Here is a 26,254-nt window from a genome sequence, read left to right on the forward strand (position 1 = left end):
GCGTGCGTGCGACGTGTGACTGGTTCTTTACGTGCCATAACAACATGTACCGTGTCCTGTACAGGCCTGCACTCTACCGACGTCTGAATTAATAATAAGTACAGTTGTTGTTGTTGTACTGTTCCTCTCTAGAGGTCTTTCATAGCTGTTTGGATCTGCTTCACTTCAAAGATGAAACTCAGCCACTGCTTCTTAAACCTTCCAGGCTGCAAATAAAATGATAATGTCGTTATTTTGGGGGAACTGGGGGTCCCCCCCGCCACCCCGACAAGCACTTGGACTGGAGACAGTACATTTAGTTTAGTTTGACTTGGTTCCACAGGTAAATAGTGAAAATAGCTCAGTCGTTGGGAGGTTGGAGAATAGATCACCAATTTCCACCAATGTTCCCTCTTTCTTACGTAATATTTGACAATTTCCACACAGTACGTGACAATATTTGAATTTAAATCCTTGAATCAGTTTGCCGTTTTTGAATGGGAATCCTGAAAAGTTAAAATGTTATTTAATTTAAATTGCATTTAGTTAACTAAATACTAAACATTAACTAAACATTGGACATAAAAAAGACAATAACATTTTTACTAGTAATTAGGTGAACTCAATAACATATCAATGTTTGGATATTAACCTGAGGGCCACATCAAGTGAAGGTGGGGGCCGCATGTGGCCCCCGGGCCGCCAGTTGCCCACGTATTGATCACCTGAAAGGTGAGTATGCGACCACCCCTTTATGTGTGGTCTACAGAACTTTGGGTGGTCACTCCTCCTCCTTACACAGCACACCCTGACTCACCCTCGGGCGCGGCGCACACCACCCCTGCCTCGTTGCCGTGGTTACAGTCGCTGGTCACAAACTTCCTGCTCCGGCACTCCAGCAACGATGTCTCGTCGCCGCGGCAACCCAGCCGCTCGTAGTGGAAGAGTCCCGAGCCGGGTCCGAAGTAGGAGTGCTGCAGCGCCGTTCCGATCTCCCTGCATTGAAAACACGAGGACGTCCCACAAATTGTTACACAGTATCTCTATAGTCATGTGTTCAAGACGGATCTGTCTGATATTTCATATTCCATCCTAATTGGCTAACAGTCTCACCCCAGTCCCAGCTGTCTGCACATGACACTGGCATCACGGTCCGTCCAGTGGGTGTCACACACCGCCCCCCACTGGCCGTTCAGGTACACCTCCACCCGACCGCTCTGGCCAGACACACCCCCCACCAACCTGGCAACACCTGGAGAGGAGAGGTAAGGTAAGGTAATTTGATTTGTAAAGCGCCTTTCAAAACAATCGTTACAAGGTGCTGTACACAGTAAAATAATAAAAATAAAACAAGAAAAACACAGTCAACAGCAAAACAGCGAAAACAATAAGAAACAAGCAACAGAAAACAATTCATGAAAATAAATACAGGCAGAACAAGACACAATAGAGATACTCACTATAATGGACCAAAATATTTACGATATAGGTGTGTCTTAACTTTTTGAAAGTGTCGACTGACTCTGCATTTTTTAGGTTCATAGGTAACTCGTTCCAGAGTGTGGGTGCCATAGCTGAGAAGGCTCGATCGCCTTTAGTTCTCATCTAAGGTCACATTCATACGAGAGAGCTTTGCTGCGATTAAAACGTATCCTGCTGCGCATTGTCAGAAAGTGCGCTTCGTTTGGCAGGTGTGAAGGCTCATTCGAATCCTAATGCGCAGCAAATAACCGCATTTTACTCCGCCCAAAAACGTGGGTTTCGCTTCGCTTCGAATCGCACTTGACTACGATTCGGTGCAGGTGTGAATGCAATCCGCAGTAAATAAAGGAAATGAAGCAAACATAATGTGGCGGGTGAGGAGCTGAACACAGTTGGAGACGAAGAAGGCATATTTTACACAGCGCAAAGATGTCCCGTTACTGTGGATAGACGGTCGAGTAAGGAGACTGAAGCCCTGATCGAAATGAGGACGTGTACATTAATCAATTGCTTAAGAAAACACATAAAAACACTGCAGTGTATTATAGCCTACATAATATTCTGTCTGTCTGTCTGTGCGTGCCGTAAACATGGAGTGCTGTCACTGTGTGGGACTGGGGAGTTATATCAGTGCGCTCATGCAGCGCTGTACTGCATGCCCAAAAGAACAGTGTGTGGCGGCTGCGTGCGTAGAGAGAGAGAGAGAGTCGGCACGACACATGCACGTTATGAGTGTAATTTTATCACCATAGATTTCACTGTGTAGGCTATAGTTTATGAATGGAACACATTGATAAAGGTCCCCCCTGCTGCGTTTCCAATTGCTGCGAATGACAGTGTGAAGGCAAACCGCAGCCAATTAAATATGCAAGAATCCAATTTCCCCGCCCATATGGATCTGAGTCTACCGAAGTATTAGGTGAGAATCTGACCTTAGTTGCAGGGATGATAAGAAAGCCTTTATCAGAAGACCTAAGTTGACTTGTGTATACCCTGGGGTGAAGTAGCTCTGTCAAATATAATGGACCCAGCCCAAAGAGGGATTTGTAAGTGATTAATAAAAGAGGAGAGGAGAGGAGAGGAGAGGAGAGGAGAGGAATAGAGTAGGTGTGTAATGAATCTGATGCATTTTTAACAGCGATACGATACATAGCACGATACATGGACGATATCGTTTCATTCATGGCGATACGATTCAATGATTTAAAACAGGAAACGAGTGGATAATGCAGGTTTATTAAGGGAAACGTATATTAATATGGATATGAATAAGTAAAAATCACACCCGTGTGAAGTGAGAGGCGCTCTTATCCTCTTACAACATCAATTACAACGTAATGTCTTTTTTAAGCAACGGGTGCTAATGTTTGTTTTAGTCCTCAACACAAACATTACATTTATCTTTATTGTCTATGGCGTTCTCTTAAACAAGCATCGTTGAAAGACAAACATTAAAAGCTGTATAGGGGATAGCGCCCCTCAAAAACACAGTGATTATCTGGCAAATACATGGACATTGTATTTGAACATAATTATATGGACAAAACCCACACCTTGACATGAACACAGAGAATACACACATTTATCGATATTGTAAGGATATTGAATGGAAAAGTAATTAAACCCCTCTTTTTATTTATTCTTATTAAAATTGCTAAATGCAACGTACAAATACATAGTATCTATAGAATTGATTATTTGCATTGCAAAACAACAACAATACAAAGTCAAACGATATAATATGTTGTCATTTACATATCGATTCGATATACTTTGATATACTATGATGAAGTGACAAAAGTGCAAAAGAAAGAAATACTAGAAAAAGTGCCCTTCTGGGCACAGGTCTCCACCAGGTTATCCACAGATCCGTGCAGTTAGAGGTAAAAACACTTTTCGGCCAGTTATAGCGCCACCTTGAGGCTGAGCTGAAATTGTTCATGTGGCATTTTGTCCTCGGCCTAGTGGGAATGTGGGTGCACAATTTCACGGAAATCACGCGATGTGTTCATGATTTGCAGCATTTTGTTTGAAACTGAGCACTCCTGTGAACTTTGGAAGCCAATCTTAACCAATCAGGATGGAGTGTGAGAAATATGAAAGACCGGTTTGGTTGAATGGCTCTAGAGAGACTGTGTACCAATTTGCGTGATGTTTGGACAAAATCTGTAGGTGTGCTGTGCAAAAACCTGTTTTGCACAAAGCGGCCTCCTGGTGGCGCTATAACAGGCCGTTCTGGAAAGTTTGGGGCAGAGGTTCATGGTTGGCATCCAGGGAGTGTGTGTGCAGAATTTGGCATCGACCGGGTTAACGGTGGCTGAGATTAGCTGGTCACGGACGGACACACGGACACACGGACACACGGACACACGGACGGACGGACGGAGTGCAAAACATACTCTCCCCATGCCTTCGGCTGGTGGAGACAATAACATTCATGACTATAAAAAGGTGAGAAGAGACAAATAATAGACTAACAACCCATGATTCTCAACCCATGAGTGTATTGGGATTTCACACCAATCAGACACTGTCGTGAACTTTGAGGCTTGTGCTTTGATTATTTGGGATAATTGCACAGATTGAGGTTGGCCTGGGGGTTTTACCGTCTGTGCCACAAACACACATACAGTACACGCACACACACGTCACGCACACACACACACACACACACACGCACGCACGCACGCACACACACACACAAACGCACGCACGCACGCACACACACGCGCATATACTACTTTCTACTGTCTAGTGGGGTGATGGTGACAGGCTGACAGCTATAGTGATAGCCTTTCTACTGTCTAGTGAGGTGTTGGTGACAGGCTGACAGCTATAGTGATAGCCTTTCTACTGTCTAGTGAGGTGTTGGTGACAGGCTGACAGCTATAGTGATAGTTACTACTTTCTACTGTCTAGTGAGGTGTTGGTGATAGGCTGACAGCTATAGTGATAGCCTACTTGCCCTACTACTTTCTACTGTCTAGTGACTGAGTGGGGAGTGTTGGTTGATGAATGAATATCAACATCCTAATACCTCCTGATACTGGGGGGTCAAATTATGACAGGCAATTCCTGCTGTCAAAATATGACCCCCCCAGTCAAAACACTTTGTTTGAAATAGACACTCATGCTTTCCAAGGTGAGATTTGAGCTGCAAAATGCAGCGAAAAAAATGCACCAGTGTGCAACCACCTCAAAATATATTTTGCACTGAAAATAGCTGATCTACAAGCTCACACTCACAGCACTTGCCATGTTAAAAACTAAGTATGACCCAGGCATAACTCCAATCCTGACACTAATCCCAACCTGAATATTTTCCTAATTGTAAGCTCTAAAAAACTCATTTTGCCGATGTCTATCGGGAGCGATATGCTGCTCAGTTTTGGCACTTTGTTTTTAATGCTTTTCCTTCCTTTTTGCTTTTCTCTGTCTTATTATCCTCTTCTTCTCTTTTTTTGCCTCTATGTAATATGTATGTTATTATGCTCTGTGATGTGATGACTTTGGTTCGACCTCGGTCGTTAGAAAATGTGCTATACAAATAAAGTTTGATTTGATTTGATATCGCTTCAATTCTACTATACTCGTGGATGTGGAGACATTTGGCACCTCACAAGTATCGCATTACGAGTCGAGTACACACAAACACTCACACACACACTCATTGAAGCATGTGATTGACGAGACAGAGTGAAAGCTAGACAGCGAGCAGACCGATAATCACAGCATCTAAAATGTCCCATCAACACCTGTCTACAGCCTGGGGGCGCAGACAGACAGACAGGCACCTGTCTACAGCCTGGGGGCGCAGACAGACAGACAGGCACCTGTCTACAGCATGGGGAAGCAGACAGACAGACAGACAGGCACCTGTCTTCAGCCTGGGGAAGCAGACAGACAGACAGACAGGGACCTGTCTACAGTATGTGTCAGACAGAGCAGACAGACAGCACCGCAGGGTGCTGATAGGTCAGCACAAAACAGACAGAGTCACAGACAACACCGCAGGGTGCTGATAGATCAGCGATCAGCACAAAGCAGACAGAGTCACAGACAACACCGCAGGGTGCTGATAGATCAGCACAAAGCAGACAGAGTCACAGACAACACCGCAGGGTGCTGATAGGTCAGCACAAAGCAGACAGAGTCACAGACAACACCGCAGGGTGCTGATAGGTCAGCACAAAACAGACAGAGTCACAGACAACACCGCAGGGTGCTGATAGGTCAGCACAAAGCAGACAGAGTCACAGACAACACCGCAGGGTGCTGATAGGTCAGCACAAAACAGACAGAGTCACAGACAACACCGCAGGGTGCTGATAGGTCAGCACAAAGCAGACAGACAACACCGCAGGGTGCTGATAGGTCAGCACAAAGCAGACAGAGTCACAGACAACACCGCAGGGTGCTGATAGGTCAGCACAAAGCAGACAGACAACACCGCAGGGTGCTGATAGGTCAGCACAAAGCAGACAGAGTCACAGACAACACCGCAGGGTGCTGATAGGTCAGCACAAAGCAGACAGACAACACCGCAGGGTGCTGATAGGTCAGCACAAAGCACAAAGCACAAAGACTTCAGACATCATGTTACATCATCCACTCCACAGCCAGGAAGCAGGGGTTGTAAAGGACATAATTATTGTCACCCAGCTGACGGATCGATGGAGCGGACAATGACGAGACAGGTCACATGCTACTTAAAGCATAATGAAATTAAGATTTATTTTCCTTATGGTATGGTCACATATTATGCCAATTATGAAAATTGCTCAACATATGCAAGTTAGCATCCGGCAGTTTCTACATGCTGGGGAACCATACTAACATTTCAAACATCAGTTTCTACATGATGGGGACCCATACTCAACATTTCTAACATCAGTTTCTACATGCTGGGGACCCATACTCAACTTTTCTAACATCAGTTTCTACATGCTGGGGACCCATACTCAACTTTTCTAACATCAGTTTCTACATGCTGGGGACCCATACTCAACTTTTCTAACATCAGTTTCTACATGCTGGGGACCCATACTCAACTTTTCTAACATCAGTTTCTACATGCTGGGGACCCATACTCAACTTTTCTAACATCAGTTTCTACATGCTGGGGACCCATACTCAACATTTCTAACATCAGCTTCTCCATGCTGGGGACCCATACTCAACTTTTCTAACATCAGTTTCTACATGCTGGGGACCCATACTCAACTTTTCTAACATCAGTTTCTACATGCTGGGGACCCATACTCAACTTTTCTAACATCAGTTTCTACATGCTGGGGACCCATACTCAACTTTTCTAACATCAGTTTCTACATGCTGGGGACCCATACTCAACATTTCTAACATCAGCTTCTCCATGCTGGGGACCCATACTCAACTTTTCTAACATCAGTTTCTACATGCTGGGGACCCATACTCAACTTTTCTAACATCAGTTTCTACATGCTGGGGACCCATACTCAACTTTTCTAACATCAGTTTCTACATGCTGGGGACCCATACTCAACATTTCTAACATCAGCTTCTCCATGCTGGGGACCCATACTCAACTTTTCTAACATCAGTTTCTACATGCTGGGAACCCATACTCAACATTTCTAACATCAGCTTCTCCATGCTGGGGACCCATACTCAACATTTCTAACATCAGTTTCTCCATGCTGGAGACCCATAGTCAACATTTCTAACATCAGTTTCTCCATGCTGGACGCCATGATACAAAGTAAACAAATGAATGCAGCGGTGGGGGTGTGGTCAACGAAGGTTCTAGGTGACGACTGTGTTTTGGGGCTGGTCTGACTGCAGTCTGAAGAGACAACCATGTAGTCCGGAAGGCACGTGACACTGATCATCATGAATTCAGAGAATTCAGAGAACATGAATTCCTGACCCAAAAAACCCAGGCAAAGTGTTTCTAGTGTCCTAAACATCATTAAAATAAGATCCGGTTGTGAAGTGGCCCTTTAATTCCAAGGAAGTGGAGTTCTTAAAAGGTCACTACAGTTCTTAAAGGTCCCTTATACACTGGCTCCCTGTATGTCAAAGAATGGATTTCAAAATACGGCATGCCGTTCATAAAGCATTGACTAGTTTCAGGGCCAAGAATACATTTCCAGTCTAGTGGGAAGAGTCTGACAGAAGAAGGTCTGCTTTCCAAAGCCAGAATCGTTAACTAAACGTGGAGAAGCAACGCTCCACATTCATGTCTGGAACAAACTACACTGCCACTATTCTTTTAATCCATTTAGACTTGAGGCCGATAAAAAAAAAAAAACATTTTCTTTCAGACATGCTCTCTCATGCTTTCAGTCTAGTGTGTGTGAAGAGTCTGCCAGTGCTATTAACTCATTTTGCTTTTTTTTTTTTAAACAGTTCCTCTCCTGAACAGTTAGTTTTGCCTGTCTCTGTACCAAAAAGGGTCACAAATGTGCTCTGTAATAAATAAACGTGATGGCGGTTGTGTAGGGAGGCGGGGCACAGACAGGCACACAGGACACCGACACAAACAATAGGTATTGTTCTGAAAGGTCATAGGTCAGGTAGGCCTCCCAGGAGAAATATAGGTACAATCCTTCATCCAAAAACTGTCCTTTCAAGGTATAGGTTACCTCATTAGGTATCCACACACCGGTACTTCAGTGTACTGTTTGGGATGCTCCACGTCAAATGGAATGGAAAATGGACTGAAAATTATCTTTATAATGTTATTTGACTTTCCACCCATTTGTGCGCGCACGCATGCACACGCACACACACACACACACACACACACACACACACACACACACACACACACATCAGCTCACCATTACGTGCTACAGTGTTGATTCCGTCGACTGAAACTATGACAAAAACATTTCGCAGACTATTTTAACTGACAAAAACTAAGCTATGATGACTAAAAAAACGAAATATATTGTCAAACAAATAAAAACGCGACTAAAATAGCAGACCTTCGCACATGGTTAAAGGTTAAAAACAGGGGAAAAATGCATACATTAATTAATTAATTAATGTTAACAATTAATATTGTGCAGGAGAACATTAAATATAAACAAAAAAATACCAGTAATACATTCAAATGTGAGCTTGTAGATCTGCGATTTTCAGCATGCAACCACGTGTAAAATCAGGATATTTAGTCGACTAAGTCTGTGACTGACAGTCACAGAAGGCCCTACATGCTGGGGACCCATACTCAACATTTCTAACATGTCCAGTTGACCCACTCACTCACCTTGGTGACAGTCGCAGAAGGCCCAGCCGATGGCGCCGGAGCTCTGCCTGAAGAAGCACCAGGGGTTGGACTCGCGGTCGGGGTTCCGGCAGTAGCCGTGGTCCCCCAGGCCGCGCCCGGGGTACTGGGCCACGTAGTCCGGGAACTCCGTCCACCTCAGGCACGGGGAGCCCGAGTCCGTCTGGGACACGGAGCCGTTGTAGTAACCCAGCTCCGTGAAGCCCTCCGAGCACGACAGAGGAGCTGTTGAGGGGACACAGAATAGTGATACATATGTTATACGTTATGTTCATTATTCATCCATTCGTTTCAAAACTAGATTCCTTGTGTCAGATTTTCTTTTCTTTTTTAAGATATTTCTGGGGGCTTTTTGTGTTTACTCATTGTAGCTTGACAGGAAACGGGGAGAGAGATGGGGGGGGACATCAAAGGTCGTCGGACTCAAACCTGCGGCACGGCGGCACGCGGTCAAGCTTGTTATGATTAGCAGCTAGCCTATAGCTGCCCGGACCGCCAGGCTGGCCCGGGCCTCCTTATATCAGATTTGTATTGTTAAAAATGTTCTAAATGGCCCAGGCCGTAGCGTAACGGTCTGGGCACCGGACTGGTAATCCAGTCGCAGTGTGCCGCGGGTTCGACTCCCGGACCCGACACGGCCTTTACTGCATGTCATCCGCCCATCTCTCTCCCGTTTCCTGTCAGCCTACTGTCTGTCCCTTCAAAAAAAAAATCAATAAAAGGCGTAAGCCGCAAAAAAATATCTTAAAAAAAAAAAAAAATGTTCTAAATTATTTTCTCTCTTTTTTTCTCCTTTTTTTTGCCGTGACACGTTGTGTGCTTGTAATCGGGTATTTTTGAAAAGCTGATGGGTTGAACGGCTATTTTGGCTACTTCTTCGGCGCAGTACTATGATGAAGTAAGAAATATAGGGCATTCATTTATGATATGGAGATAAGACGTTTCCGCTCGATATGTTATGTACATATTTATGTAGGCCTACAGTTTAGGGGATGCACGCGCAGATTAGACACACCAATGGACCCACATACGGAACAACATGCAATGCTCCCGTGCTTGCAGATGTCTGCAAACCTGTATAGATATCAGAGGTGACTTTGACACATCACATGGACACGCATTAATAATACATCTGATGATTTGAAAAAAGTGGACCCTGTTGTAAACAAGTGTAATGCTTTATCAGTGCGTCGTCCACAGTAACAGTCTTTGTATTGAGTTGTGCTTTCATGTGAAATAGTAATAATAATGAATTGCATTTTTATAGCACTTTTCCAAGTGCTCAAAGCGCTTTACAATGGTTCATTCATTCATACATTGGGAGGTGAAGCGGCGAACAGTCGACACCAGCGTGGAGTGCGAATGTGGGAAGTGAGGACACTGGTCCAGTACTGACCAATGTAGGGTTCAGTGTCTTGCCCAAGGACACTTCGACATGTGGACAGGAGGAGCCGGGATTCGAACCTCCGACCCAGGGATCATTGGACGACCTGCTCTACCTCCTGAGCCACAGCCGAACAAATGTACCCATTCTGCAAACTGCTCAATCAATCAACACATGGCCTTCCAGCAGGAACCTCTCTTGCCACGCTTGCTTTTATTTGCTTTAATGTCTCTCTCCGTTCCTCTGCGCACCCCCCCCCCCCCCCCCCCCACACCCACACTTCATGTTTTATAGCTGGGTTTTACCTGCCTGACAGCATTGTACTGCACTGCAGGGACTGTGTAAATATATTATATGCACTGTGCGTGTGTGCATGCGTGTGCGGCCGGGCACGTGTGTGTGTGCGTGCGTGTGTGTGTGTGCGTGCGTGTGTCATCTTTGCTGAGCCACACAGTGTGTAGAGAGCTACAGTACCTGCCCAGAATACCAGAAAGCTTGCCTCAGAACACAGTCAGGCGTACAGCCGGCGCCAACTTCTCAGCCTGGCATTCCTAAACGTAACCTCAGTAAACGATGCCTAATCAGTTCAACCTAACCTTAATCCTAACCTGAACCTCAGTAAAACGGTGCCAAAACCGAGTGCTCGGCGAGAGAGCGAGACGGGGAGAGAAAGAGAGGGACAGAGAAAGAGAGACAGAGAGAGAGATCACAGAAGGGCAATATTAAAGTATGCATTTGTTTGTCCAAAACACAAATACAAAATAACGTTTTGAATACAGGGAGTGGCCTATTTCTACAGCGTGGTGGTGTCCCCTTTTACGTAACAAACCCACTGCTGGAAGTGCACCACACTGCATGGAAAGGAATAAAGCCAACACACACGAACGCACGCACAGAGAATTTTTATGTTTAGATATTATTCTATATTGTTCTCTTGCTGTTCTACTGTACATGCAACCAACCCGTTGAAGAAATCACAGATTGAGGCTCCAACCTTTGCTTTTTGAGGGCCCTCCTATATTCAGCTATTTACGTCATGATGATGTACGATGATAAGAGCACCCCTCAGAGGGGCACGGTGACACAGTCTGTAGTGCTGTCGTCTCACAGCTAGAAGGTCCTGGGTTCGATTCCCACTCGGGACGCTGTGGGTGCTGGCGGCGTGTTTCCTCCTCCACGTCATCAGTGCCCATACCCAAGGCGGGGTTGGCGAAAGGGCCTTTCTGTGTGGAGTTTGCATGTTCTCCCCGTGTCCCCTAGGGTAGGTACCCTCACAAAAAACATGCAGTAATCCTGGTCTCTAAAAACTGCCTCCCCCTGGCCAGCCGGGGCGCCTGATGGAGGGGAAAGGAACTGGTTGGAATAACGTGTTCCTTCTACGCGCTATGTCCAACAAGGGAAACTCCCCCCTGTCAGGTGTAAAGGAGCAACTTGAACAGTCAGTCATGAAGGAAGCATGAGTTAAGTCCGTTGCTCTCCCCATGTGCCCCATATATGGGGACTAGGTTGGCGGAGGGTGTGTAAAGCCCAGGATCACATTAGATAATTGACACAGGGGTGAAAAATGGGTTGCACAGGTGTGATTTTTATGAAATATCGATCGTGAATGGTTTAGTGGAAGATGCTTCTGAACATACAAATGTTCTATTGCTAGTTTATGACGCTTTCTAGCAGAGCTCTTTAATCTAATTGAGTTCACAAGTTTCCTCCTCCTGCCTGGATCTGGGCAGCGGGACAAAAATGATGATATATCTCCATAATAATTTCGAGTTGTAGTCTTGTTAGGTTGTGTTTACATTTGCACTGTGGGCAGCGCTTCAATACGTCATCAGTCTCGCGTTGATCTCGCCTCTAGCAAACGGACGCATACGGCCGCATATCTCTCCGGTCAGAAATGGCTCGGAGTGCATCGTCTCTGCCCGAGAGGGACCAGATGGGAGCAGGAGGAGGAACTCACTGCTGCCACCAGCTGGCGGAGTCAGGTTACTTTAATCTAGCTGTCACAGAGAACTTTAATCTATGCATATGTAAGCTTGTAAACATTCTTTTGCATTTCCCACATTCAAAGAGAAACTAGACCGCATTTCCTAAAACACCTCCCCCCACGCAGCCAGGCAGGGCGCCGCACCATGCATACATTAAGCAGCGGCCTGCTGGGTTTGATCACAGCGGAGCTGCACACATCGTAGCCCTTACACACATACATATACATTAGTAGAGCAAAGGGTTTGATCAGGTCATGAGTGGTGTTGACAGTCGTATAAATTACCCATGAGCCTCTATGCTGTACTTAAAACCTCCGGTGGGACTAACAAAGTGCTGTGCTACTCCAGTAATTACCTCAGTCGTCTCTTCATCTGAAGATGAAGCTCACTTTCCCCCCCCGCCCGCCCCTCACTGCACTCCATTCCATGATTACATTTTCAAAAAACACCTACGGTACAGTACAGCACCGCCACCGAATGCAGCCCAGTGCACATGAGAGGAAAAAACACTTTCTTTGGTTTATATAGGCCTCCGCCCGCCTGGAAAAGTTTAATAACGTAACTTAAGCCAGTGCTTCCAAAACTGTTTATGCATCATCACAACCCACTGAGGAGTAAAAGACCATGATACGTGAGAGAAAGGAGAAAATGCCAGCACTCAAAAAATGTCCTTTTCACATGATTTATTTACCTCTGACAAGCAGACAGCGAACGCGTTTGAGGCCTATAGTGGGCCATCCTCAGCATACTCTAATGGCTATTTGTTGAAACTAAAACAGTGCGGGCGTCATTAATTTATAGGACGAGTATACCTGTCCGAGGGATCAATATTGTGTTAAGCAAGCAAGTCATCTAGAGACCCCCCGAAAAAATATTTTGGGGACCCTACTGGGTGTCCCGACCCACAGTGTGAGTACCGCTGCTTTAAAGAGAACGGTGTTGGAGGCATAAACCACTTTCTTAACAACAACCAGAAGCACAGTGAACCACTAATGCGCTCCATAAAGAAACCCACATCTTTTTTTTTATAACACATTAAACCATTTAGTCACGAGGACACATCTGTGTAGCCTCATAGTCTCTTTAACCACTTACCATTTTAAACTAGCCGTTGAAAAATATCAGATCTACAAGCTCGTAGCGTCGCACAGAGTGCCGCACTACGAGCTTGTAGATCAGATTTTGAATATATATTTGAATATATATATATATATATATTTGAATATATATTCTTTCACAGTGAACGTTTTTAACTCATATCTTTACTTCTGGGGGGGGGGGGGGGCGTGGAACAACATATTTTCAGCTTCTCCCTTTGCTAAAACACCCTGGACAACACTCCACACATCCCAGACTCTTCTCCTTTCCCTAAAACACCCTGGACAACACTCCACACATCCCAGACTCTTCTCCTTTCCCTAAAACACCCTGGACAACGCTCCACACGTCCTAGACTCTTCTCCTTTCCCTAAAACACCCTGGACAACGCTCCACACGTCCTAGACTCTCCTCCATTCTCTAAAACACCCTGGACAACACTCCACACATGCCAGACTCTTCTCCTTTCCCTAAAACACCCTGGACAACGCTCCACACGTCCTAGACTCTCCTCCCTTCTCTAAAACACCCTGGACAACGCTCCACACGTCCTAGACTCTCCTCCCTTCTCTAAAACACCCTGGACAACACTCCACACATCCCAGACTCTTCTCCTTTCCCTAAAACACCCTGGACAACGCTCCACACGTCCTAGACTCTCCTCCCTTCTCTAAAACACCCTGGACAACACTCCACACATCCCAGACTCTTCTCCTTTCCCTAAAACACCCTGGACAACGCTCCACACGTCCTAGACTCTCCTCCCTTCTCTAAAACACACTGGACAACACTCCACACATCCCAGACTCTTCTCCCTTCCCTAAAAGACCCTGGACAACGCTCCACACGTCCTAGACTCTCCTCTCTTCCCTAAAACACCCTGGACGATACTACACACGCCCTAGACTCTAATAATAATAATTATGAGACAGAGAGAGATGTGGCGAAATACAGAAAGAGAGAGAAGATGAAAGGACGATGGATATGAAAGAGAGAGACACACATGGAGGGAAGAGGACAAGCGGAGGGTGCTTAATGTTACTTCTTCAGACAGGTGTTGAGATATGAGAACACACACACACACGCACAGCACACGGCGCACGCACACACACACACACACACACACACACACACACACACCTCTAACTGTAACCATCACCACACTACGTACATACCTAACCTTCAACCCTACAGCCTGCTGTAACTGTAACTCCAGGTCTTAACCCTAAGCCATGCTGTTGAAATGTGAGGAGCAGTAATGTCCTCACTCCACTGTGTGGAGGCCAGGGTAAACCCTCTTGTGTAATATTGCTTAATTATATTATAGAATGTGAATACAGGCAGCCGGGAGATAGATATACAATAACAACCCCCCCATGGGGAACAGAACAAATAGCAGAGCACACCGGTGGTGGTGCTGGGGTGGCGGTGGGAGCAAACAGCACATAACCATGCACAAACCAAGAACCATTATACAGAAGGAACGCAGAATGAACACAATACTCCACCCCTATTGGTCAGCTGATTGCTACGTCAGCGTATGCCGCGTTTAACTTGCAGAACACTGTAGTAATGCACAGGCGTGTGTAAGCTGACCGTATCATTTCTCACATGTACCCCAGAGGTACATGTGACAACCACTGCCACCATAGACTGGAACTCACCTATATGCTTTCTATGGCATAGGCAGCTCCCGGCAGGATCTGCTGGGAGAAACTAGACGCAGCTGCAGGTCATGAGACTAATTAATTAGAGCGACAGAGAGAGAGAGAGACGTGTGCGCGCGCGCGTGTGTGTGTGTGTGTGTGTGTGTGTGTGTGTGTGTGTGTGTGTGTGTGTGTGCTTGTGTGTCAATTTAACGAAGGTGCAGACGATCAGTAATCAGCAGAGAGAGAGAGAGAGAGACGTTTGCGCTACTGTATGCCGAAATTTAAGTGGACTCGGCCCCATACTTTTGAGTGGTGCAACCACTCCTAGGCTATAGACAGCTATGTGTGTCCCTGGGTCTGTCCCTGTGTCCCTGGGTCTGTCTCTCCGAGCACGGAAATAGCGTTATAGCATTTGTTCACCACCAAGTGTCACTGTTCACTGTTGCACAGCCTAACACACAGACACACACACAGGCCAGGGAGGAGGGCTCGTACAGTACAGTACAGTACAGTACAGTACAGTACAGTACAGTACAGTACAGTACAGTACAGTACAGTACAGTACAGTACAGTACAGTACAGTACAGTACAGTACCACCCACTTCAGACGGGTCTGATATTTCTTATCCCTGGAAATAAAAACGTCTGGGTTTCCGAGGCTACTGCCACCATGAATCATCATATTTAACCAATGTTTCTCAAAGGGACCCTTGGGGTTTCCTTGAGAGGGGTTACAGGGTTGTAACTCTGAGTGTACAAATGGGGTTCTGTGGGTACACTCTCGGAGTAATAAAGGGAGCGGGGGAGGGGGCTTAATTAAAAAGGTTTGAGAACCTCAGGATTAAATCACTGCCACCATGACTCATCATCATCAGTGATGAGTCATCGGATTAAACCGCTGCACCCATGATGACTCATCAGAACAGAACCACCGCCAACGAGCACCGAGCTCTGCTCCAATCAAACGCAAAGCTTTGCGGTTCCCTCTAAACAAACAAACAAAAAGATCTCTTACATCTACCCCCCCCCCCCCCCCCACTGAGGATGTGTATAAAACACTAGGCTAGCTGACAGCTTGCTGAAAAGGTGTTTCTTTTATTTCTCCCGGCGCAGGGGGTTAGCTCATGAACTATTTTGTACTGTGCTTACTGTATTGTCCTTGGTAAAAAGCCTCTTGGGGGGGGGGGGGTCTTCTCTGCCAGAGAGCATTAGAAGTGTTTTGGACGACATGCAGTGTGAGATATCTTATACTGCAATATAGTAAGTCATGCCTGCATGTGTAACCTTTCCGTTCCCCCGTCCCCAGACGTATCCAGGCCGGCAGAGCTAGGCAGACACATGAGGAGAACTGAATCAGTACACTTTTTTTTGCCAAGTCTTATTATGAGCGTCTTGGGGTCTTATTTCTGTAAAGTCGGTGGAAACATTGGTATAGAGTTGTGGGTTGCAGATTTTCCCGAGCTTGAATCTAAAGTGTAGTTGCTCGTTTTGGACTTTCCTTCCGAATGTTGTCTTTCCTGACCCTGAAAGGGTTGAAGAACCACTGATGTATTGTGCAGCGTACTTCTTTCAGGCATACATTTCCCCATGTCTTCCATCCTAACCTCTTTCCCCAGCGCGTGTGCGCGCACACATGCACACATGCACACACTCACACACACACACACACACATCCATATTTGATAGAGTTCACCCAGTGAGACATGCAGGCCTACATGGGTGCTCCTACTGTGGGAGGTGGTTTATGGGTGATGGTATAAAGGTTATGCGCACGCACGCACGCACGCACGCACGCACGCAGTATAATATATACAACAATAACAGTGATGCCAAGTGACAACAGACAATGCCATGTGAACACTAGCATAGTAGTAGTGAAGACATCCAGAACAGAGCTTAATGGCCAGTAGGTGGGAGGATGGTGTGAGACGAGGGGTCAGGGGGTCAGCGGGGGGGGGGGGGGGGGGGCAGAGAAGCAAGCGGGCCCTTGTTGAGGTGGAAGGGCCCCTGGAGCTGTCCGTCCATCATTACCATAAATTACACCACGTGAACGTACAGGCATCTGGGAGGAATCCACAGCTGTCTGTCTGTGTGTGTGTGTGTGTGTGTGTGTGTGTGTGTGTGTGTGTGTGTGTGTGTGTGTGTGTGTGTGTGAAGTAACTCGTGCGTACGTACGTGTGTGTGCATGTGTACGTGCAAACGGCACAGTAACAGTCTCCATTGTAGGCAAAGGCTGAATGAATCCAGCGTTCTTCTGGAAGGAGCTGTGTAGAAGGTGTTTTTAGCCATAAGTTGGTCTCCGTGTCAAGCACTGATGGTGTTGTAGCAGACCCCCTTGTGACCCCCAAATACAAACATCATTGTCCCAATGATGGTGGCAGAGCTACAAAATGAAGTAGGTGGTGAAGGGCCTCTGGCGTTAATTACAGACCAGGTCGTTGTGTTGGTGTCCAACTTGTAGGTATCATTAGTCCATCTAGTCACCTGGTTGAATCCTCCATGGATAAACATGACCTTCCCCAAGACACAGGCAGAGTGGTTGGACCTCCCTTCTGGAACAGACCCAGAAACCCTGGGTTTAAACCATTTGTGGGCGTCCACATCAAATGCATAAAGCACATTGCAGTACTCATTTGAGTATATCTGACAGCCTCCCCAGAGGTAGATGAAATCCTCAACCAGCACTGCCGAGTGGCCCAAGCGCTTGGAAGGAACCTCATGGTGACGTTTTCCACTTCCAGTTGTCAATGGTGGAAATTCATCCAGAGCAAAGACACTGTGTTGAAAACATGCCCATACATCTGATCCATGGTGTCATCATCGCCCACTCCAAAGCAGTACATCCTGTCTCCAACTGCAACACCATGTTCATACACGATGGGTTGTCCTCCACTCAGATGCAGTGTCCAGCAGAACATATCGAACACTGTAATTTAGGTCTTGCTCTGTAAAAGTAGGGTCCTAATGTGTGTTCTGCTTATATTGGCTCAGTGGCACAAATGACTCACACAGTTGGACAAATCCACAAAGCCAAAGCTGATGAGTTTGATTTGACCAATCAAGGCAGCAGATGGCTCGTGTTAGCGAGTCGATCGTCAGCACAGTCAGGGTCGGGGTATCTTCTGGTAATGCCGAATGACATTTTCATTTAGTCAACATTTTATTTTATAGGACATGACAATGACACTGTGATGTCGTTGAGTGAAGATGTCATAAGGTAGGATAACCAATGATGTTACTCCAACTGACTGCCTGCCGTCTGTAGGATGTTAGCCTCGGGCAGAGCCATAAAGTAAGACCGAGTTACGACATTGAGGGGGCAGAAAATTGAGTGATCGAGCCTGGAGTGACAAGCTGGAGTTTGAATATAGTTTTAAACGAGGGAGGCGCAAATATCAGCAATTTTAGGCATTTGTGCAAGATGACTAAAGTCTCTGTAATGTTTATGTTGTACTATTACAAAAAAACGATCTAAAATAAAGGGATTTAAGAACATTAAACCTGGGCTGTTGCTTGAGCCCAGTGCATTCTGCCAACTTCCGGTCCAGGACTTTGTCACTCTCTCTGCTTAGCACTTCGCCAACGCAAGTCTACGTAGAAGAGCCGCTGTTGGACCGGCAAGAAGTGAACGGAGTTGTCATAACTCTGTCGTATTTCAATGTCTCTGTAGGATGTTAGCCTCGTTTAGTTTTCAATGTCTCTGTAGGATGTTAGCCTCGTTTAGTTATCAGAAGAAAAACATCCCATCCCACTCATACATCACATTCCATGCTCAGCCAATAATCAGCTGAGCACATTCCATGCTCATACAGACACACACACACACACACACACACACACACACACACACAAAGCTGTGCATAGGAACGGCTAGCACCGCTCACCGGCCAAACAAGTCAGGACAAGTGGCACAGGGCTTTCACTTCTAGTGATTTTTACTAGTGATCGACCGATATGGTTTTTGGCCGATATTTCCGATCACCGATTAGTGGACAAATCAAAAAGCCGATAGCCGATATTATGAGCCGATTATTTAAGTAAAAAAAAAAGTTTTTACAGTAACATAAATTCCAACACAAGAATTCCTTGAAATGCATTATTGATATTTATCGCTTATAAAAAAGGAAGTGCAAGAAGCACCAACATCGTTTCAGTAACACTTCCATCAAATGCAGCTTTTTTTTTAATTGCATGTACTGTAGCAGCATATCTGCTTATCTGCGTATCTATGTATGTATCTACCTATATATTTATCTATGAATGCACCAAGTGTGTGTGTGTGTGTGTGTGTGTGTGTGTGTGTGTGTGTGTAATTGTCCAGAACCGCCCCAAAAAGGCCCCTGCCCGGGCTCTAGACCGGGCCCATGCCCAGCATCCATATATGGAGCTGGCCTGTTCTGACCTCACAGCACTCCATATTTGGGCATGCCTGACACAGAAGACAGAACTCCACAAGCTGGCTCCCTATACTCCCTATTTGGGCATGCCTTACAAATAACTCCATATATGGGCATAAAAGGGAGACAGACATAATTACTGGGTGGGGCATTCATTTCCAACTTGCATCGTTCCAAGTATGTCAGTACCCAATGGGCTGTAGAGGCACTACTAGTTTATCAAAATTGGTGATCTACAAGCCCACAACACATTGCAGCATGACATGTTGAGAGCTTGTAGATCTGCTGCCCAAACTCTCCAAAGCCATGTGACCTTGTTTGCCACTTTCAAGATCACTGGCCACTTTTTTAATGCATGTAGAATTTGTTTTTACCATTCATTTCATAGCAATAAAAGACTATGTCTCAAAACACTGGCCAACAATAAAATGATTGGCAACTAATTATAGCCAACATGCAATAATCATATTAGGCTGGTCAGGATGGGGGGAAAAAAACGTTGTCCTTCAGTTGGCTGACGCACACACACACACACACACGCGCGCACACACACACACACACACGGACACACGCACACGGACACACACACACGGACACACGCACACACACACACGGACACACGGACACGGACACAACAGGCAATCAATAAAACTTGTTACAGCTGTTGTTTAACTTGTTTTGCAGCGTTAGCATGCAGCAGCTAGCTTGGCTAACGTAGTTCTACCACTGCTCTCTGTGACTGTCCTCTCACGTGTGGATTTTATTTTGGTTAATTGAAGATGAAAAAACAGCAAAGCTTTTTATGGTTACAAGGTTAGTAGCCTATAATCCTTTCTCCTCCCTTCAGTGGCCCTCTCTCTGACTCCGTGTGTGTGTGTGTGAGAGAGAGAGAGGAGACGTCAGTCTGTAGAGTGGAGCTAAGCCGTGTCTACTCCTCCGGTGGTGGCGCACTGGGAGTCGACAGACACGCAGCTATACATTTCCTTACAACCGTACTCTACCGGATTTTCAATGAAAGTGGTTGTTTCACCATGTTTGCGCATTTATGAGAAATATAATAATCGGCCGTTTTTTTTCGATTATTTGTTTTTAGCACCGATACCGATATTAATTAAAATCATGAATATCGAAGCCGATAATCGGCCGTGGCCGATTATCGGTCGATCACTAATTTTTACTAGTCGACTAGTTGAATAATCGACTAGTTGCTGAAACCCTAAATAGGAGTGGGAGCTAACAGAGGGGGAGACATCCGTGTTCTCCACTGTGTTCTCAGGTGGTTCTATCGGCCAGTCTACCTGAGCCACTGCCGCCCGTACGACCATACAGACCTCAAAGCTATAATGAGCGGACACACACACACACACACACACACACACACACACACACACACACACACACACACACACACACTTTGAAATCAGATCAATATCAGTGAAGAGCAGAGATGAATCAAGCTAAAGAGAGATGGAATGGAAACATAAAAGCTGTTTTTTTTCTTCAAAGTTGTTTTTGGGGTGGGGTGGAGTAGGGGGAGGGGTCATTTGGTGGCCATGGCGGAACGCTGTGTCTTTTGGCCGTGGATGAGATGGATTTCTGGACCAGAGGGAATGGCTGACTGGCACTACACCCAGTGGGGTGGGCTAAGCATTGGTTCCCAACCATTTCATACTGAATAGCCGGGGAGCCAAAGGCCCAAAAACTCAAGGAATAGGGTTTAACCTGTGACGTCATGCCGTACTTTGTATTTGTGTTTGTTCTATTAATTTGGTCATTAAGGTCCACAGAATGAGAGGTCTGCTCTGCCGGAAACATTTTCATGCAAAACAAATGCTTGGAATGGATTCAGAATCATGAACATTTCACAATTATCACATATCACAAAAATGTCCGTAACTCTTTTTTCGCAATGTTTCCGACAGAGCAGGCCTCTCATTCTGTCGAACTTTATAGAATTAATAGAAAAAACACAAATAAAAAGTACGTCCTGTCCAATTTTGGTACCACCCTCAGAAAATATTTGGCTCTCCAAGTACTACTATAATAACTGATGTTAAAATACAGGAGCGTATTTTGTTCCATTCCTAAGCCAATAATGCTGCTGCTCTGACAAAATCACTAATCAGCACAACTGATGATATTTATAATGTGATTAATCCGTTCTCAAATCTTCTATTGGCTAGGTGTGCTGTCAAACGCATTGACAACTAGAACTGCACTCTGTCTAGTGCATACTTGCTTGTTGCACACTAGTAGGCCATAAATGGCCAACTAGTGCGCAAGCAGAGCGCGCAAGTCCTTTCGACCGCTGTAAACTGTCAAATCTCAGTATCTCTGTGAAGGAACGTTTGAAATGATTAATGTTTAGATGTAACTATTTGCTACCTACTTTATACATATAAACATCTAGTATTATTAAGTATGATTCAAGTTTCTATCTATATAAGAAATACTGTTTTATCGTTGTAGATATATTCTGGATCCATTTTTAGTTTTTCAGAGACAAATAAATAATTTATATGTGTTGAAAAAAAAGGTATATAAACTGAATTAAAATATGTTATACAGTATAATTTTTAATAATAGCAAATTGTGCCTGATCTGCTGGGACCAGAGTACGTGGTGTGTATGTGTATGACTAGCTCTTAACAGTCTTCCTGCCATTGCCGAAGCCCTTCGGCAATTGAAGCATTAATTTGATATTAACGCTTGCTGCCATTGCCGAAGCCCTTCGGCAATTGCCCTTTATTAGTGCATATGATTGATCAAGCCATAATGCTACTCACGTTAGCCGGTTAGCTAGCACTGTTGTTAGCACTGCACTGGATCGTTCATATTAATTCACCGTCGCCATAAGAATCCATTCTATCCGTTTCTTTCAATCGCCTGTATCTCCTATTCCTTGTCCCAGATGGCATTTTTGGTAAAAACAGCGTTTCTTTGACGGCACGAGCCGACGTTGTGGAGTGCAAAAATGTACCGGCATTTTTCGATCATGTAAACAAAGGTTGTCTTGGCAACGTAAAGCTGGCAGGGATAAGCTCACTTCCGGTTGAGGCAAAATGTGGCTTTTCAAAATAAGAGCTCAAATTAAAAAAATGCTGGCATGAATTAGGTCCTAATTTCTCAATAAATGGCAGCAGTAAAAGGGTTAATGATGACGTAAGAAATATATATAGTATATATATAGTATATAGGCATATACTATATACGTATACATATATACTCTATACTCTATACTGTATAAAGTGTGTAGTTGTAAGTTGATTAGCGGTATACTGTGGTTACTTTGCGCCAAAAACCGTGACAGCTGTTCCGCCATTTGATGCTTACGCAGAAAAACATCAAATCTGTGCCTGTGTTGCTGGACCAAATGACCACAAATGACCATATTTCTTACGTCATACGTATACTATATACATAATCAGTAAAAATAAAATAGCAAAGTGTGTAGTTGTAAGTTGATTAGTGGTATACTGTGGTTACTTTGCGCCAAAAAACGTGACAGCTGTTCCGCCATTTGATGTTTATGCAAGAAAACAGCAAATCTGTGCCCGGTTTGCTGGAGCAAATGACCACAAATGACCATATTTCTTACATCATCATTAAGAGCTAGTCATACACATATACACCACGTACTCTGGTCCCAGCAGATCAGGCACAATTTGTTATTTTATTTTTACTGATTATGTATATAGTATACGTATGACTAGCTCTAAATGATGACGTAAGAAATATATATAGTATATATATAGTATATAGGCATATACTATATACGTATACATATATACTCTATACTCTATACTGTATAAAGTGTGTAGTTGTAAGTTGATTAGCGGTATACTGTGGTTACTTTGCGCCAAAAACCGTGACAGCTGTTCCGCCATTTGATGCTTACGCAGAAAAACATCAAATCTGTGCCTGTGTTGCTGGACCAAATGACCACAAATGACCATATTTCTTACGTCATCATTAAGAGCTAGTCATACACCTACACACCACGTACTCTGGTCCCAGCAGATCAGGCACAATTTGCTATTTTATTTTTACTGATTATGTATATAGTATAAGTATGACTAGCTCTAAATGATGACGTAAGAAATATATATAGTATATAGGCATATACTATATACGTATACATATATACTCTATACTGTATAAAGTGTGTAGTTGTAAGTTGATTAGCGGTATACTGTGGTTACTTTGCGCCAAAAACCGTGACAGCTGTTCCGCCATTTGATGCTTACGCAGAAAAACATCAAATCTGTGCCTGTGTTGCTGGACCAAATGACCACAAATGACCATATTTCTTACGTCATCATTAAGAGCTAGTCATACACATACACACCACGTACTCTGGTCCCAGCAGATCAGGCACAATTTGCTATTTTATTTTTTACTGATTATGTATATAGTATACGTATGACTAGCTCTAAATGATGACGTAAGAGATATGGTCATTTGTGGTCATTTGGTCCAGCAACACAGGCACAGATTTGATGTTTTTCTGCGTAAGCATCGAATGGCGGAACAGCTGTCACGACGAAGGAGACCGGGCGAAAACATTACTTGCGTGCTCTGCTTGCGCAGTAATGAAGGGAAAATTGACGTCATAATGTGTCATTTACAACATATTGTCTCTTTATTGTTAAGGGCGTTTAATGTTTGTGTTTGCACCGTTTGTTTTACATCGCCATTACTAATCAACATGAGTTAGACTTTAATATATTAGCGCCCCTCACTTCACACGGGTGTGTTTTTTTTATCGTTTTTTTGGGTGGACTGCTCTGTGTACCAGCGGAGGGGGGCTCAAGTACTACTAGCACCAGTGGTTGGGACTGACAACCACAGAGATGAAGGAACAGTAAAGAGAGAGAGAGAGGTTTACAAGGAGAGAATGACAAAGATTAGAGGAGAGGAGACAAGAGAATTAAGCAATCAGGTTGATGAAAACAAGCCCAAAAGAAGCGACTAGCCTATATTATGCCAAACCTTATAACAATAGGCTATTTGAAAAATAACCCATCCACAAGCTGAGAACACGTTGCAACACTTCTGCTATTTTCAACAAAAAATAAATAAATAAGCGGACAAAATGTCACAGTCATGAAAAAATGCCATGAAACATTTTAACCTCACAAATCTAGTGCGGGGGTCCCTGGCACAAAATATGTGGTCAAGCCCACATAAAGCAACTACACTACAGAAAACAACCCCCCCCCCCCCCCCCCATGCAACCTATAGGCCTACCAATATTTTTTTATTTTACAGAAAAACAAGCCCAATGTCGCTGTATAATGTATAATAAGCGGACATGGTACAGGTTTTAGTTCCGACATACTATTGGTCCGACTGTCATTAGACCGACAACCTACCTCAAACCCTAAGCTAACCCTAACCGCAAGCACGGGAGCAGCGCATGTCCGACCATTGTTTCCGCATGTCGGTCCGTTGGTGCGTCTAATCTGCGCGTGCATCCCAGCAACACTGGTAGAGAATCATAAAACACGGGACGTGATGTTAAGACTGTCCATGTGAGTACAGAGTGAGGACAGACAGAGAGAGAGAGAGAGAGAGAGAGAAAGAGAGAGATATGGTCTCCTCCATGAACATCTCTCTCCATCTGACAATCTGTGCTCACATCAAAGCCTTCTAATAATGAACCCAGCCTATAGAGAGAGAGAGGGGGGGGGGGGCTGTGCTTTACAACTACAAGCTATTCTCGTGCTTTTTAATGTCACCAGAAAATGTCAAATCCTGCTGAAATAACAAAGTTATTATCTCACACATCACACAAAAACGGGCCTCAGAATGTGCAGACCAAAGCTATATTTCACAGAGAACTTTTTTTCAGGTTGCCGTTGCCTTTCCAAACACGGTTTGCCGGCTTAGAGCAGTGATTCCCAAACCTTTTAGCTCAACACTCCGCGACCCAAACTAGAGAAAATAACCCATCTACAAGCTCTCAATGTGGCACATCGTGCCTGGATTTTCTTTTCTTCATATATATTCTCTTGAAAAACATCTTTTGAAATAATGAAATGTATTCAAATAAGAGGACTGAGACCCCATTAGAGCTGAAGTTGACCAGAAAGAGAACGGGTCCTCTTTCAGATGAACCGCCCTTTTCTGCTGGTCCCTTCTGGGTTTGGTTCATTTACTGCAAGTCAAATAGATAAGCAGGCAAAAACAAATTCTGTTCAATTGTTTATTAAACAATAAGCTGTGTGGTCTCTTCTCTTTCTGACCCTCCCAAGAAAACGAAACATTTGCTCCCTCCACATAACAAAAAGCATGTGTCCAGAGTAGACTATGTTTCTGTGTGTGTGTGTGTGTGTGTGTGTGTGTGTGTGTGTGTGTGTGTGTGTGTGTGTGTGTGTGTGTGTGTGTGTGTGTCCGCTCACAATAATCGCATCACAGATATTTTAATCATGTATCGTGTTCCGTCATACACTAGGATGAATCAGCTTTTGTTGAGCTGCAAATTCAGTAGGCCTACACTCAACGAACATAAGAGTTTTTTACCTTATTGGATATGGTATACGGTGGAGACTGGACAGAACAGGTAAATGACATCATGCCAGCCAGGAATTGAACCAGGGACTCACTCACTCGAGTCACCACACGATGACCGATTTAAAAACTCTTAAGAGAATTGAGGTCCCTGGCCCGCTGCCAACATGCACATTAAATATGACGCTGATCGGCCTATTACTATGCAAGATATTAACGTGCGCGTTAATACACACACACACGTGCGTGTGCGCGGGTGTAAACATGTTCTCCTGGGGATAAAATTAACGATGTAGAGTGGTCTAAATATGCACTGTAAGCGCAAGCATACTGTATAGCACAGTAAGTGGTGGCATAATAAACACTGTGTCCCTCAGGATAATAAAATGTAGGTTAATTCTAATTGAAAAAATGCACGTAAGGAAAACTCACCAGCACTCTGCAGCGTGTTCAAATAGCCTTCTTGAGGGACCTGGCGGAGCAAGATAGCATTT

The 26,254-nt window shown here is 44.6% G+C and overlaps 1 protein-coding gene across 1 annotated transcript in view; it reads right to left on the reverse strand.

The window, feature by feature from the left end:
* The window catches only part of LOC310865566 (neurotrypsin), a 53,688-nt gene that overhangs the window by 22,604 nt on the left and 4,830 nt on the right, over positions 1 to 26,254 (reverse strand). Inside the window, exons 2-5 of the mRNA XM_083774725.1 lie at positions 26,193 to 26,232; positions 8,717 to 8,959; positions 1,093 to 1,231; positions 797 to 975 (exon numbers count right to left, since the gene is read on the reverse strand). Of these exons, the coding sequence (XP_083630851.1) occupies positions 797 to 975; positions 1,093 to 1,231; positions 8,717 to 8,959; positions 26,193 to 26,232 (601 nt within the window). The remainder of the gene's footprint in view (positions 1 to 796; positions 976 to 1,092; positions 1,232 to 8,716; positions 8,960 to 26,192; positions 26,233 to 26,254) is intronic.

Source organism: Protomyctophum parallelum (genome assembly GCF_964188405.1).
Source record: "Protomyctophum parallelum genome assembly, chromosome: 10".
In the NCBI taxonomy this organism is placed as follows: Eukaryota; Metazoa; Chordata; class Actinopteri; order Myctophiformes; family Myctophidae; genus Protomyctophum; species Protomyctophum parallelum.